The sequence below is a fragment of the Leuciscus leuciscus genome (assembly GCF_965113295.1).
Source record: "Leuciscus leuciscus genome assembly, chromosome: 2".
In the NCBI taxonomy this organism is placed as follows: domain Eukaryota; kingdom Metazoa; phylum Chordata; class Actinopteri; order Cypriniformes; family Leuciscidae; genus Leuciscus; species Leuciscus leuciscus.
The window spans coordinates 41096130-41111290 of NC_138726.1; the positions used below are offsets into that span (position 1 = coordinate 41096130).

The 15161-nt window shown below is 36.1% G+C and overlaps 1 protein-coding gene across 3 annotated transcripts in view; it reads right to left on the minus strand.

Moving 5' to 3' along the window:
- Positions 1 to 15161, minus strand: part of apba2b (amyloid beta (A4) precursor protein-binding, family A, member 2b) — a 90422-nt gene that overhangs the window by 10118 nt on the left and 65143 nt on the right. Inside the window, exons 4-8 of one of the 3 annotated variants that reach the window (XM_082162594.1) lie at positions 13311 to 13391; positions 10963 to 11002; positions 10001 to 10146; positions 3043 to 3078; positions 1870 to 1956 (exon numbers count right to left, since the gene is read on the minus strand). In XM_082162594.1, coding sequence (XP_082018720.1) covers positions 1870 to 1956; positions 3043 to 3078; positions 10001 to 10146; positions 10963 to 11002; positions 13311 to 13391 — 390 coding nt within the window. Of the gene's footprint in view, positions 1 to 1869; positions 1960 to 3042; positions 3079 to 10000; positions 10147 to 10962; positions 11003 to 13310; positions 13392 to 15161 lie in introns of all 3 variants that reach the window. The other 2 variants (XM_082162596.1, XM_082162595.1) reach the window with 2 other exon arrangements.

Here is a 15161-nt window from a genome sequence, read left to right on the forward strand (position 1 = left end):
CTTGCAAAGAAAGAAAAGAATAGTGTTTAAGGTAAGGTTATGTTTTAGGTTCTTTGGTTCTGTGTTATGGAAATTTTGCATCTGAGATGCTTTATCACTGTCGTATTGTTTTTGGGTTGGCTGTGCACCAGAATCCACAAAGTCATTATAAACCAAAGCAAAAACTTCCCTTTTTCAAGATACTGCATTTAAAGATTATTTTGTCAAATCCAAATAAGCTTTACACATATTTACCGGAAATGGTTTAAACAATGTTTTTCATGCTTGTTCAATAAACCATAAGCAATTATTGCACATGCACCTGTGGAACAGTAGTTTACAGGCGATAGACGATAAAAGTCACAGTTACAATAACTTAGGACACTAAAGAGACCATTCTACTGACTCTGAAAAACAACAGGGAGACAGAAAAGACAGCTGATCATCCTTGCAGTGCCAAACCTCGTGTAACCATGTGTCCCACCAGACGTGTTTGAGAACTTGCAAGTGCCTTGGTGGAAGAGTGGAGTAATATCTCAAGCAAGAACTGGCAAATCTGGTGCAGTCCATGAGGATGAGATGCACTGTAGTACTCAAAACAGCTTAAAAACAGAAACTTAATTCTAAGTTTCAGACGTATAGGGTAATTTGAATGTTTAAGGAGTACCTTGCAGGCACTGTAATGAGAATCTGTTACAGCCAATAGAGACTCACTGTGAGATGTGACAGGCAGGGTGAGGACTGACACTGCATTGCAGCACATAATGAAATGTCCATGCCAGCCTGCCCACTCACTGCTGTTCAGTAAGAACTCATACACATAAACGCAGCAACATAGCTATGTTACTCAGTATCAGGGCAATAAATGTACCATTAAATGCCGCAGAGCATGTAGCTCTTCCTTCTGTTTATAGTACCACTAGAGTGGAAAAGGAGGAGCTGTTGATTGTATACTGCATGTGTAAAATGTGCAGCTGGAGATTAAGTACAAAGCTTATAGCCATCATTAAGCTCTCCATCAATAACAAAACGCACATCCCTTCTCTCAGTGGATACACATTGCGTGTTTTATGTCAGTTATGTAACAAAATGTTATGTAATATAAAATATCTGAATAAAAAAGCGCTCTCTTTACATAAATATTTCACCATTCTAAAAAAGATGTATCTCCTTTTTTCAAATGATCATTTATAATGTATAATCTATGTCTTGAGAACTTCTCTGTCTTCATATTTTGCACATACATACATATATATATATATATATATATATATATATATATATATATTCGTATCTAATCTTCTATTTGGACTAAATGCACTGTAATCTTAATATATTTAATTGTATACAATACAATATATTTTACAATATATTCATTGACTTTTTTCACAAATTAAAAGTGATTTAAAATAATATTTCAAGGGAGAAAGAAAACAAATGCTCAGAAACTACAAGATCCAATTTCAGCATATCAAAATATACCCTGCATTACTTAATGTAAAAAGTCTACATCAAAGAAAAGAAATACAACCCCAGAGTCAAGATAATTTGCAAATGGTCCCCAAACTTTTTTAAAAATAGAATGTAATCTCAGTTAATGTTTTAAGAATTTATAGTAGAAAAAAAAAAATCTGATATTAATAATGAAGAAAACAAGCAACAGGGAAATGAAACCTGTATAGGATACATATTTTGCTTCAGGGCTATTTTGATAATATGTTATGGGCTTATTTAATTAGCTTTTTATGAAGAGCATCCAAGTGTTACAATTAATGTAGCTGTCAGTTAATGATTTTAACTAATGTGCTTCTATTTACTCTTATTTTATAGTGTGGTCTTTTTCAGATTTTATTTCGATACCTGTAGCTCTAGGCAGCTGCATGAACTCACCTGGGTGTCTGCATTGAGCACTTTGATCCTTTGAGTTGAGATGAAAAGATCCACCTCCGTCAAAGTCTGAGCATCTCCCTCTGGGCTCTGCTGACAAAAAAAAAAAGAAAGAAAGAAGAAGAAAAAAGAACAAAACTGTGAAAAACTGCCCCCTACCTCCAAGAGGTCACCAATGTATCAATGCCATAATTCACAATGGCTCATGAGAATCCCTAAGGAAAAGGCACAAACTCACAAGCCCCTAATGAAAGTATGTTATGCTTCATAAATCATGCACTAGTATAAGTTTGTCCACATAGGAGGGGAGCCCAGAGCAGTGCTTAACCTCAGTAAATTGCAGCATTAATAGTCCAAATGGGAAACAATATGGTATGCTCAGGGGCAAATAACATATGGATTGAAAATGTGAAACTGCATTGCTCATTGATAACCTGTCCAATTAATAATTGATTACTGCTGGGCAATGGTGGCACGTACTCACAATCAAAACTGTTGAAAACATTTTTTTTTTTAACTCTTCAAAGCCTATTAGTGAGAAACACAGTGAGGTAATCAGGCCAAGAGACAGATAATAACTGGGTATACAGCCTCCTGTTATAAGTAGAAGCCATGCAGAGGTTTGAAGTAATGAGATGATTGACACTAGAGAGCAAAGTGAAGGAGAGAGAGAACGAGACCCATTCGGCGCAGTGAGGTGATGCAGTGACAGACGCAAGTAATATAACACAATGGACACACTTAACCAGCTGTCAGGCTGTCTCAGAGTGCCAATCATTTACCTGTCAGCACATTTCTGCTCAGATTCTTACTTTTGTTTTGTGCTACTGCAATAAGAACTTGGTTATACTCAAGGATGCTTATAGCTACATTTTTTTTATAGGGTTAAAAGTGCAGTCTGTGTAAAATGGCTTTGAAATTTTTGACTCCATACTGTATCTTCAAAGGTTCATATGCTTCAGTCGCAGTCCAGAAGAGGCTGGTTCGCCAATAGTTAGTAAGACTGCGGTTATGAAGAGGCCCTCACAGATCCCAGACAGCCCGATCTAAAGCTTCTATCCACATAGTATGAACCAGCACTTATGAAAACTACACAGATGATGGACACAGTCATGGAGTGGATGGTAAAAAAAAAGGCAAGTTCTTTCTTCTATCGCTCTCTTTGTTTTTACACACCGCCTTTTTCTTGATTTTGGCTGCCTTCTGTACCCTCTGGGAGACGTTCAGGACAGTACAGGGGTCGTCACACACGGGAGCAGCAAAAAGGCATGAAGGTAAAAAAAAAACATTAAAAAACAGGCAAAAACATATAAACAACCAAACACAAAGTCTGCATGCCATGTATGGCATGTGTGTTCTTTGTACACAAACACAAACAAACCCAGAATGCAGCAACATTTCCCCTTCACACACATACATACGGATAGCAAATCATAGGACATGCAGATATGGGTTTAATAACTGTTACACTGAAAGCCAAAAAATAAAGAAGGTTTAAATTATTTTATCTATTGAAATTTCTCAGCAGCAGGATAAGAAAAAAATTTCTATTTGTACCTAAATATATATTTTAGCCCTCTTATAACACAAGCAGTCATTACTTTCAATAAATGTCAAATTGTTATAGTTGTGTGATTCATCACTGACACTGGATTCATTGTCAGAATCTCACAACAAATGCAGACACCTCAGTTTATTAACCTGTCATTTATTATGACTGCAGGGAGAACAACAGCTGTCATAGTGGACCTGACTGGATACAATGTTTTCTACTGTGCAACCGTTATTGATTTCGACAATGAAATTAGAGAAAAATGCTATTTGGATTTCATTAACAATAATGCGTCATGATGGTAATTAAGCAACTTTAATAACAACATACCATAATAACATGGCAAGATATTATAATGCACTAACAATGTTTTTTTTGAGGAAGGAAAATCTAGAAAGAATATGATTGTTTTAAATCACTTGGTTTAATTTTGCACTTTCTGGTCAACTGAAATGTTATTTTCACTGACTGAAAATATATGTTATGATTTTAGTCTTATTTATATACTATTATAGTATTTATTATTTTGAATTATCTTTTATAATTTTGAATTATATTTTTTCAAATATTTTAATTTTAATTTGAGTTTAGTTAGTTGCCAAGGCAACATTTCTAATTTTCACTTTTTGTTTTTTAAGTTTAAGTTCTTCATCTAATATTTATATTCTATTTTTGTCACGTTTTGGTTTTGTCATTGTCATGTTTCTGTGTCTTGTCATGTGATTCCCTGCTTGTCATGTGATCCTGCCATGTGTCTTGTCATTGGTTAATTGTCTGATCATTGTTCACAGGTGTCCCTTGTCTTGTAATTAGTCTGTGTATTTAAGCCCTCATGTTTGCCATGTGTCTTTGTCAAGAATTGTTTCCTGTAGATCACTGTTGTGTAAGTCTATGTTCATGCCTTCATTTTGAGATGCCATGCTTTTGTTTCTTGTTTGTAATAAACTGCATTTTGGTTCTCTACTACTTGCCTCCAGTGGATCTGTTACAATTTTATTTCAGCTTTACTTAAATAAAAAATTTAATATTTGAATCTAAACAATAACAATGCTGATGCCATCTTAGTCAGAATAAAATTGACTCAAATTAATGAATATGACTAGGATATTTTCACTGAAAGACAAAAACTATGACTAAAATTATTTTAATTTCAAATTAAAGCAGTCTACAAAACATTAAACAATTCCAAGTAATATAAAGCCTACTTGCCTACCTATAAGAGTAAATTTGTCTAGAATGAACATACAATTTCAACATAAAGAAGAGTGATAAGGTTAGAAAGAGGTAAAAATTGTCCTGCAATACACTTTTAAGAGCCCACACATTATGAGTCTGTCTGATAGTGTATAAGCAGCTTGAATGCACACATCAACACAAGCATTCTACATTCTGATCCCATTCAAGTCTCTCTCTACAGACTTCTTCCACCTGACTGGGAGCATGATCCTTTGAACTGCTTTCATCTCTTTCTGACTGAGCATCATGTGCACGACTGCTCCTTTACTATAATTTTGGATGCCAACATGCCTCATCCTCCATTGGCAGACGAGAGAGAGAGAAATGAGGAGAGAAATCAACAGCACGAGAAAGAAAGAGCTTGAAAGTAAAGGGGAAATGAGACGGTGAACGTGTGGGCGATGAATGTTGCATAAATACTGCATCAATCTGGAGGCTACATGGATACACTTCAATAAAACACTAGGCATCTTTCCTACGATTCTTGCCTAAAACAAAAGAAATGGCTACATCCTGCTTTCTTGGCCAGCATGAAAAAGAATGTGCTGCTATTATGTTGGCTTAAGTACTACTGTTATTATTCAGAAAATAAGTGAGATACTAGAGACAGACTGAGGTATGTCAAGTGTTTCTCCTCCACAGCCCCATCAGTAAGGCTCAAGTACCCCTACATCGACACCAAATCTGTACGAAAAATATCACATGAGCGAAATCAAACGAAAATTAGAACTTATACATGTACAACAGGCCAATGGCAGAACATTTGTAAGATTAAACCGAATTAAGTGAGGGTAAAACTATTATAATTACCATGGAATTGCATCAGTTTGCATATGCTGTGTGTTCTGATAACATATTTCAAATCAGGAATAAAATCAGACACTGATGGTACCATATTGTGCTTCTTTGGCTTCTTCTCACGCAAACAACAATAACACTATATATTTTAGGCTGGTCCAGGTAATGCACATTCAAGAGTAAACAACAGAAAAAAACAGATGTGACCTTTTTAACTCTACGATGGAACCTATAGCCACCATACGGAGCTTCACAATTTCTCCCATTCAATTTTCTATGAGAAGACCGCCCCCCCCCTTCAGGGTATGCGTACACCCGGTTGGAAATCACTACTTTAGAAATGCAACGAGAAAAACACTGTCCTCAGGCACTGCACTGACAAACTGCGCACTCAGCTGTGGACAGACACATTATCATCTGCAGAGAGGAAGAGCAGATGTGTGAGTGCATGAATGTCAGAGTTGTGTGTGTGTGTGTCTGAGCGAGATACCGAAAGGAAGAAGGAGAAAGAGAGGAAAAGGAAGGAAGATTGTGCAGCTCATCTCAACTTTTAAGAATCTATAGCCACATAATAATAGCAGGGATAGAGAGGAGAAGGAGAGAGTGTGTTGCCATGGTTTCATTTTGAATGGCTTTTAATGGAGGCTGGCAAAAAAAATGACCGGCATGGCCCATGGAAGAGGGAACAGAAGGAGGTCTGAGATCACTGGTAGCCGGGGTAGACACTGAAGCTGCGTTCTGAATTACAAGGTCCCTACGCAGTGTTCACTCAGCAAGAAATATCTGTAGAACTTCAGTTCACTTGACAAAAATTATGCTCTACAGGGCCTACGAACACAGATAACACTTGACAACTTGTGAAAATGATTATATTAATATTATTTTATTCAGCAATAAGAACAATGCTAGGTTTATATTTCAAATAAATGCTTCTATTCATCAAAGAATCCTGATAAAAAGTATGGCGGTTTCCCCGAAAATATTAAGCAGCACAACAAGTTTCAACATTGATAATGATAAGAAATGTTGAAAATTCAGCTTTGCCATCACAGGAATAAATGACATTTTAAATACCTATATCAAAATAGAAAACGGTTATTTTTAAATTATAATATTTCACAATATGGTGGTTTTTACAGTATTTTGATCAAACAAAGTTTAGTTTTGGTGAGCATAAGAGGCTTCTTTTAAAAACAAACACATTTTTTATATATATATATATATATATATATAATTTTATAATGTGTCATATTTGAAACTCCTGCATTTAGTGACTAGAGTATTCATTTAAATTAAAGACGGTCATGTTTAACATATAAAACTAATTTTGGTTAATTTGCACTTTTGCACTATATGTCTTCTTGATTGTGTCATATATCTTGTGCATATTAAACTTATGCACAAAAGCCTATAATGTCCATGTCTGAGGGGAATTAAACTGCATGAAACTTTCAGAGCTCCAACTCCTTGATTTTTGTGAAGATAAATAATGTCTGATCGATAAATTTCCTTCTCCACAATATATAGTGATATAACAATGAATATTGGTAATACAAATACCCTATGATTTGAAATCTTACTTAAAGGGGTGGTATAATGCCATTTTCACAAAATGTAAAATAAGTCTTTGATGTCCCCAGAGTGTGTATGTGAAGTTTTAGCTCAAAATACCCCAAAGATATTTTTATCTAGCATGTTAAAATTGTCACTTTTTGAGGGTGAGCAAAAACGCAGTTTTTGTGTCTGTCCCTTTAAATGCAAATAAGCTGCTGCTCCCAGCACAGGGGGCGGAGCTTCAACAGCTTGTGTCCTTTGACCTCACACAGACATGCACTGAAAATTGTAAAAACATTTAGCCTTTAATGTTCAAACCAAGTCAGACAAAGATGGAGAGACTCAAGAAGAAGTGACAACATGTAGAAGCAACAGGACATTTATGAATGATTAGCTGATGAATTTATGTAGCTTATGTGTAGATATCTTCAAGTCATTGATTAGCATATTCTGTCATGATAATCTATATATTGCGTTCCCGGGGGCGGGGTTTATGTACATTTTTATGGTTTGTGATCGTGTAGTCCCTACCAGCCGTTTGTTGTAGCAATTCTTTAAAAGAGCAATTTCTTTAAAAAAGAATATCTCCCATTGCTTTGAACTTTGAGCGTTGAAACTTTGCAGATGTTGTTTATGCTCAAACAGCAACATTACACACTAACTAAAGTTAGAAAAGTGAAATCATAATCAACCACCCCTTTAAGATTGCTTGAAGATCAGACTTCACAGGACTCTATACTGGCCAATTGGAACATACTGTACCCTGAGAAAGTTCCTTCTATGGGGTCTTTAATCTGAGAGAGAGATAGAGAGAGAGAGACTGACCAGACAGGTGTACTTCGTTGTGTGATTGTGAATGAAAGAGAGACCTGTATGTAGTATTATACAGAACCTCTGTATTACACAGATTCAAGTGAGTGATCCTGCCTTTTTGAGGCACATTCCATGTCCTTCATTCCCACCATTGGTCTGTGTGAGTGTGCACCCAGCTGACAAATTCTGTACATGTACTGTATGTCTGCTGGTGTCTGTGCCTGTCCTTGCCACAGGTATGTGTTTCTAAATGTGGAGCAGCTTAGAGGGCCACTGTGGAGCATCTCATGTAAAATTAACTGCCAGCTGTTGACCAGGAGGACTGCAATGAAGCATCACTGCAGTTACAACAACAGTCTTTTCCTAAAATAACATGCAATACAAGAAGGAGAAATGTAAACTAGGGATTAAAGACTACTGCCTAGTAAGGATAAGGAATGCAATACATTTCAAAGCATTAAAAGGTCATTTCTATCTCAAAGTTTGATGTCTCACCAGCCTAAAAAAAAGCACCATGGTATTACTTTTTTTGACATGGTAATGCAAGGTAATACAATGTTTTTCTTTGAAGTTTGTGCCATATAAATACCTTTGTCACATGAATATGATAATCAATCTGAACCAAGTATTACCATCTGATAACATCAAAGTACCATGTATCCATAGGACCAGACAGCAGTGATTTTACACTTCACAGATGCTCCTGTCATGAACAAACAAGTATACTTAGCCAAAAGTTGCATTTTCCTGATGCATTCAAATTTCGCGGCTCTACAGCATGTTTTCATTTCTTATATTCAGATGCACTACTCTAGAACTGCTCCTGTCCTGAAAAATTTAAATTGAAGTATATCAAGCATGAGTGGAGCCAGGCAGTCTGAAACTGATTGAGACACATCGTGCACAGCATATTTTTGTTAGGGTGGCAGCTTCTCACAGTGCTTGTGTGAATTCCCATTGCTTAGTGCTGAAAGGCATAAAACATCTAATACAGGGCTAACAACAAGTCCATTAACTCCTTCCCCAGTGCAATGGAGTGCCAATCATGGCTAATAATTAACAGCAAAATAAATAGATGTGGGTAATCTAAAGATTCATCCTGGCAATATGAATCCTCTTCTGTTTGTTGGAATCCTCTTCAATTTTTATTGGTGCAAAACGACTAACGTTTCAACGCCCATGCGTCTTCTTCAGAGTCAAACAGTCAATGGCAACGATGTACAGATTTTAAAGAATCAAAATTCAAGGCATTGGCCACTGGCTAGGTGGGTGTGGTACATCAATTAACCAATCCTATACAAGCACTCAGGTGTAGACCAAAAAGAAAGAAAAAAAAAGAAAGAAAGAAAGAAAGAAAATAATTTGAGAAAGATTAATTTTTTTCTTCTTTTTTTCTTCTTTTTTTTTCTTTCTTTTTGGTCTACACCTGAGTGCTTGTATAGGATTGGTTAATTGATGTACCACACCCACCTAGCCAGTGGCCAATGCCTTGAATTTTGATTCTTTAAAATCTGTACATCGTTGCCATTGACTGTTTGACTCTGAAGAAGACGCATGGGCGTCGAAACGTTAGTCGTTTTGCACCAATAAAAATCACTTAAAACGTTGTGTGCTCCGGTCCTGCTCCTTGGTCCTAGCTAGACCTTGGGTCTCCTCTTTTGAGTGATGACATACTCGATAATGTCAGCTTGCACATTGTAAAAACAACACTTAAAATTTATCATAGATAATGCATATCGCACACCACTACTGCTAATGCAAGAAAAGAGATGGCATTAATAAATACATAAGTGTATACAGCACTTTGTCTTTTGTTTTTGTGTATTTTTAATTGTTGCTGGAGAAGATCAGTATCCAAAGTGCTTTTGGGGAAAAAAACTCCCAGTTTGATTGCGCCACGTGTTCTCTTAAAAAACAATAAATTCACTTGAATTTTCCATGTAACATGGCAACAGGAGGGCTTTCTATGTTAACCAATTGGGAGGAAGAGGGATTACACTCCTACACCACGGAAAATAATCCTATAACTACTGATTAGTCAACAAGTCCCGGGGTGTAAACAAACAAATCTCATCTCATCTAATTCTCCACAGAGAAATCTGCATTAGCTTCATCCAAACTGCTTCGCTTGAGAGCCACACCAAAATAAAATGTAAAAACAGAGGTTCTAGGTTTCTGTACCTTGACCCGGCTCACTGCCTCCTGGGCCTGCATCATCCTGATGTTTTTCGATGGATTTCTCTCTGACAGCAGCTGAGTGGACCCGAGGTAGTTGGCGGCAAAGATAATCCCATCAATGAGGTCCTCAGGCTCACATGGGCCTGGCACTGTTAGAAGGGAAGCATTGAGAATTCATTATTAAAGCTATTTGTTGTGTTGCCACCTCCTCTGTAGACCACCTCACAGTGACTGATAAGGCATATGAGCGTGAGCTTATCAGGAAGAAAAGTTGCATGCAGATGTTGTGTGTATGAAAGTGTGTGTGAATATATGTGTTCTTCTCAATTCCATCCAACAGTGAGTGCAGATAATATTTTACCGCAGACACTGAAATGCGGGAACGAAGGTAGCCACATGAGGAAAACCAGGGTGTGTGGCATGTTTTCTGTTTGTGTGATATGGAAATGTGGATGACAGTGACACCCACCAAGGGATACATTATACTGCCATCATTCTGGCACAAGATTTAAATGTGACAGAACTCTATCCATTTAATAGAAAGCAGAATCTGTTCCCAAAAATGACAGCAGCAATAAATCTTAGGCTGCCATAAACCAAAAATAAGATGTGGTCAATCGATTGTTCTGCTTTTCCAGAACTCTCTTTCGCTTCCTGTAACAGTCTGTAAGTATTTCTCTAGCTGAGCATCTACTGCATGTGCCCTTATATTAGCAAACATGACTATTCTAATTACAGTCTCACCACTGTAACCCGTTAAAACATCTTACAATTCTGCCTGCATTTCACCATGTAAATCCACTGAGACATAATTCATTCTTCAGCGCGGCTCTCTAATCTCCATGCTCTGAGTTGGTCTAGTGAATTTGATTTGTTTTTGAGTTGATTTAATTCTGATAGAATACAATTTTTGGGAGCAGATTATCAAATGCAGAAAGAATAAAAGACAGGAGATGCTCGCTTACCATCCACAAAGCTGGGAAATGAGGCCGTCTTCTTTGCTGGCTAAGAAACAGAGAAACAGTGTTTGATGTATGAAGGGAGATGAAACGTCCTTACAACATACAGCATGCTTATAAAGTATTTACCTTTTATAAGAAAAACATAATCTCTAGTTTAACTTCAGGAGGTAGCAACAAGTGTCTCAATGAGTGAGTCATGGAACAATTTATTTAACCGAAACAAAAGATTGTCTTTATAAGCGAGTCATTGAATCATTCAATCAAACGATTTGTTTAAAAGTAGCATAACATACAGTACTATTCTTACTATTTCAAATACAATACTATATCCTGCTATTTCAAATTAAGCAACTGTTTATGAGTCATTGAATTACTTACTGAAACTATTGTATTGTTTGAGAACGGTTCCGCATGTGGCTTTGTTTGCCAACATACAAACATACAAAGTAACTGCCAATATTTAGTGGAAAATATTGTTTGCTCAAAATTAACTTCTTGTTTACTCTTTATCATGCTGGTCTAAATTTCAGCAGGACTGTGTGGCACTCAGCTGTATTCGGAGCACGATTGTGTGATTTGACTTAAATAATCATAACTTAAAAGTGCAGTGTGTACATTTTAGCAGCATCTAGCGTTGAGGTTGCGAATTGCACCCAACAGAAGTTACGGTGGCCGACAGGAAAAGATGGCGTCGTCTGAGACAGCAGAAAGTAGCCAGTTAAGCAATGAGATTTCATTACAAAGACAAATTAAGAAATTATGTTTACTTAATTATTCAGTAAAACGATGTTATTGCGAATATTATTGTTACTTGTTCATCATTGTGTCAGTGTTTTATTTGCTGACTTTAGCTAGCTTCTTTGCACGAAGAACAACATAGTGACGAAACGCGCTCTGTAGTAGTTTGTTCGTTTATGGCTACTGTAGAAACATGTCGGCGCAAAATGGCTATTTCAACGTAAGGGGGCCGCGGTGTATGTAGATAGACATGGCTCATTCTAAGGTAATAAAAACATAACGATTCATTATGTAAGGTCTTTATACACCATGAAAACATAGTTATGCATATGATATTGCATTTCTGTCAACAGATCATCCTAAATATTATACAATGCACCTTTAAATATAATATGGTTATCACAAAATTTTTGCCATCCAGACCAGAGTATAGTCAATGAGCCCAGAAAAAAATAAATAATATATAACATAAATAAATTACCTAAAACTCAGAATCAAATGGATGATCACAATACAAAATCCTGTCATTCATTCTGAAGTGGCTCTTTGCAGGACTGTGCAAAGCACTGTATGCCACAGACACACTGTCAGACAGAGTAATAGCCATCATTTTACTACAGAGCTATCCAAATGGAGGTTATGCTTCAAGAGGCCTTCATTAAATGCAATCTAAGAACTCAAAAGCTCCCTCAGCCCAGGTAATTAAATGTTTTCAGAGGAAGTAAGGCAAGACTGAATACTGCTTTATATGACATAAGAAGATAGTTGCATCCCAATGCAAGTGATGTGTACAAACAGAATTCCCTTGGGTGAATACTTGGTGGATAATTATTAAAATTAGGCTTTGACTTATTGGGCGAGTGTTCCCTAACTTGCAAAAATAACATATGTACAAAAAAATGAATAAAATAAATAATACAAAATAAAATAAAAGACCAGCTCAGACATTTTTAAGAAGGTTTAACAATGAATATTCTTGACACTCATGACCCTAATTCACAAATTTGATTTGGCTGTCTCACTACCTCCTACATGTGAAACATTCATAAAGGCAGTTTTTATACCAAAAAAAAAAGGGCACAAAAAACAAGAACATTCAAAAGCTTGTGTTGAAAATGATCTAAAAATGACCTTGGCAGGATGCTTGGTAGCGCTATAAAACATGTTTTAAACACCTATTTGGTGGTTTTGAGTAGCTGCCCAGACAATGTCTCATTTTATGGCTCTTGCATTCAGGGTGCAAGGCTCTTATGGAGGTTACATTAATACATAAAAAATGTAGAAAAGCAGTCGAACAGGCAGCTCAAGGCTGAACTCGCCTCAGTCTATGTAAATACAGTAGAACCAGGGCAGGAAAGGGCAAAGCCAATTATTTTACTATATCAACACATGGGGGAGGATGGTGACAAGCTAGTGCAACAGCTTAGATATACTGGGGGAAAAAAACATAAATTGTCTAAGAAAGCCAGAGAAAAGTGAAGTAAATAAGACGATAGGCTGACATTAACTAGAACAGCTCTGATGGAAAGAAATATGTGGTGATTATGTGGGGTGCAAAGTCTGCATGCTGTCACATATCGATTGGTTAATGTGTTCTATGATTATAGGCTCACCTCAGTGACATTGTTGTTCTCCAGTGGTCCATTGAGATCAGACCGCTGCTGCTTCCTTGGCTGTTCTGCACTATTAGACACCTAGAGAGAATTTAAATTGAGACAAATTAGTGAAAAATGAGTGGAGAGTGAAATGTGACATTTAAAAAAAACAGATGATGGGTTGCAGACAGCATTGAACAGCATTAAAAATTTGATGCTATCCAAAAAGCCAACATGAACAAATTAGACAGTACAATGAACACAATGTATTGAAACACTTTGGTCAAATTAACAGATGTTGTCTTTAACTGAAAATGCACAGTGCTTAAAAAAGACACTTTTAATCTTTGTCTATCTGCAGGGAAGTTAAAGTCTCAAATGAGTACTCTGTATACTGCACATAAGGACATTATTACTTGATGAAATTCATTTGTTGCCTGACAGGATAAAATGTAATCTCCTCATTGCCCAAAGGCAATAAAGAAGCAGGAGGGTAATAGAACTTCACAAGACATTCACTGGACCAATGAGGCAATCTGACTAAATCTCACCCCTTCACCTAATTCCAGAAAATATCTAAGAAAACCTCATTTTTCAAACTCGATTCAAATTTTTTACATTTCCATTAGAAAGTCAGCACCTCTTCTCATTTTTCAGCAAACCAAACTACTATTTGGCATAATGCATGGATATCATTGTTTGTCTTTGTTGCTTGCTTAGTGACTTTAGTCAGAGGTTTCTAGCAATGAGACAGTTTTTCATTTTGGGGTTGTTCAAGCAGATAAGAAAAAAACACCCACACAATGTACCTGAGTGAGCATAATGGGATGGAATCTAAAAAGCTTCTCAAGGTAATGTATTCTAGCTGGGTGGAAATTTGTTTATTCCTGAATATTAACAAAACAAATGGCTGCACATATGAAAGTCATTTGGGGATTTCAAGAAATTGCTTTTGATCAGGGTCCCCTTCATGTCTGGGTTATGAGACGGTTCCAATATCTGCCAGATGATTTTCTTTCATCCTTTTCAACTTGCCGCTCAAACTGAATGCTTTCCCCTTGAAATGAGCAAGTAAATGGTAATAACGGCATATTCTCTATACTTGTCTTTGGATCTACCCCCAAAATTAGGCATAAATACATTTACATCACATTAAAGAATACATTCTGAGCCATCTCCAAATATCACAATTTATGCATCAGCTCTTAATAGCATAAAATAGTAGATTATTACTCATTGTTAAGCTATCAAGATATTGAGGTTCAATCTTGACTTGGCATAAATAAGGACTATTTTTGTTTACTTAAATGCCACTTGCATTTAAATGAGGGTTGTCAACATTCACATTAATATTTAACTATAATAATGAATATGCATATTTCAGAGTGACCTTTAGGGATTATATTTTTTATTAGATTAAAATAAGTAACATTTATTATTACATTAATATTTCTGACTGTTTAACTATTTAAAAGGATGCAGAAGACTTTGAAGCATGGTACAAAAATCAATCAATCAATCAATCAACATTTTAAACATTTAAATTTTAAAATGTATTAAAATAGAAAATAATATTAAATACAATTTCACAATATTAATCTCTTTTTTTGTATTTTTGATCAAATATTTGCAGCCTCGCTGAGCATAAGAGACTGCTTTTAAAAACATTAAAGAATTGTACCAACCCCACACACTTGTGGACGGTAGTGTATCATCACAGAGCAGCTGCCTTCAGAAACACACTAATAAGAGATAATGGTAACACTTTACAATAAGGTTCATTAGTTAACATTAGTTAACTACCTTAGTTAACACGAACTAAGAATGAACAAAACTTCTTCAGCATTTATTAATCTTAGTTAATATTAA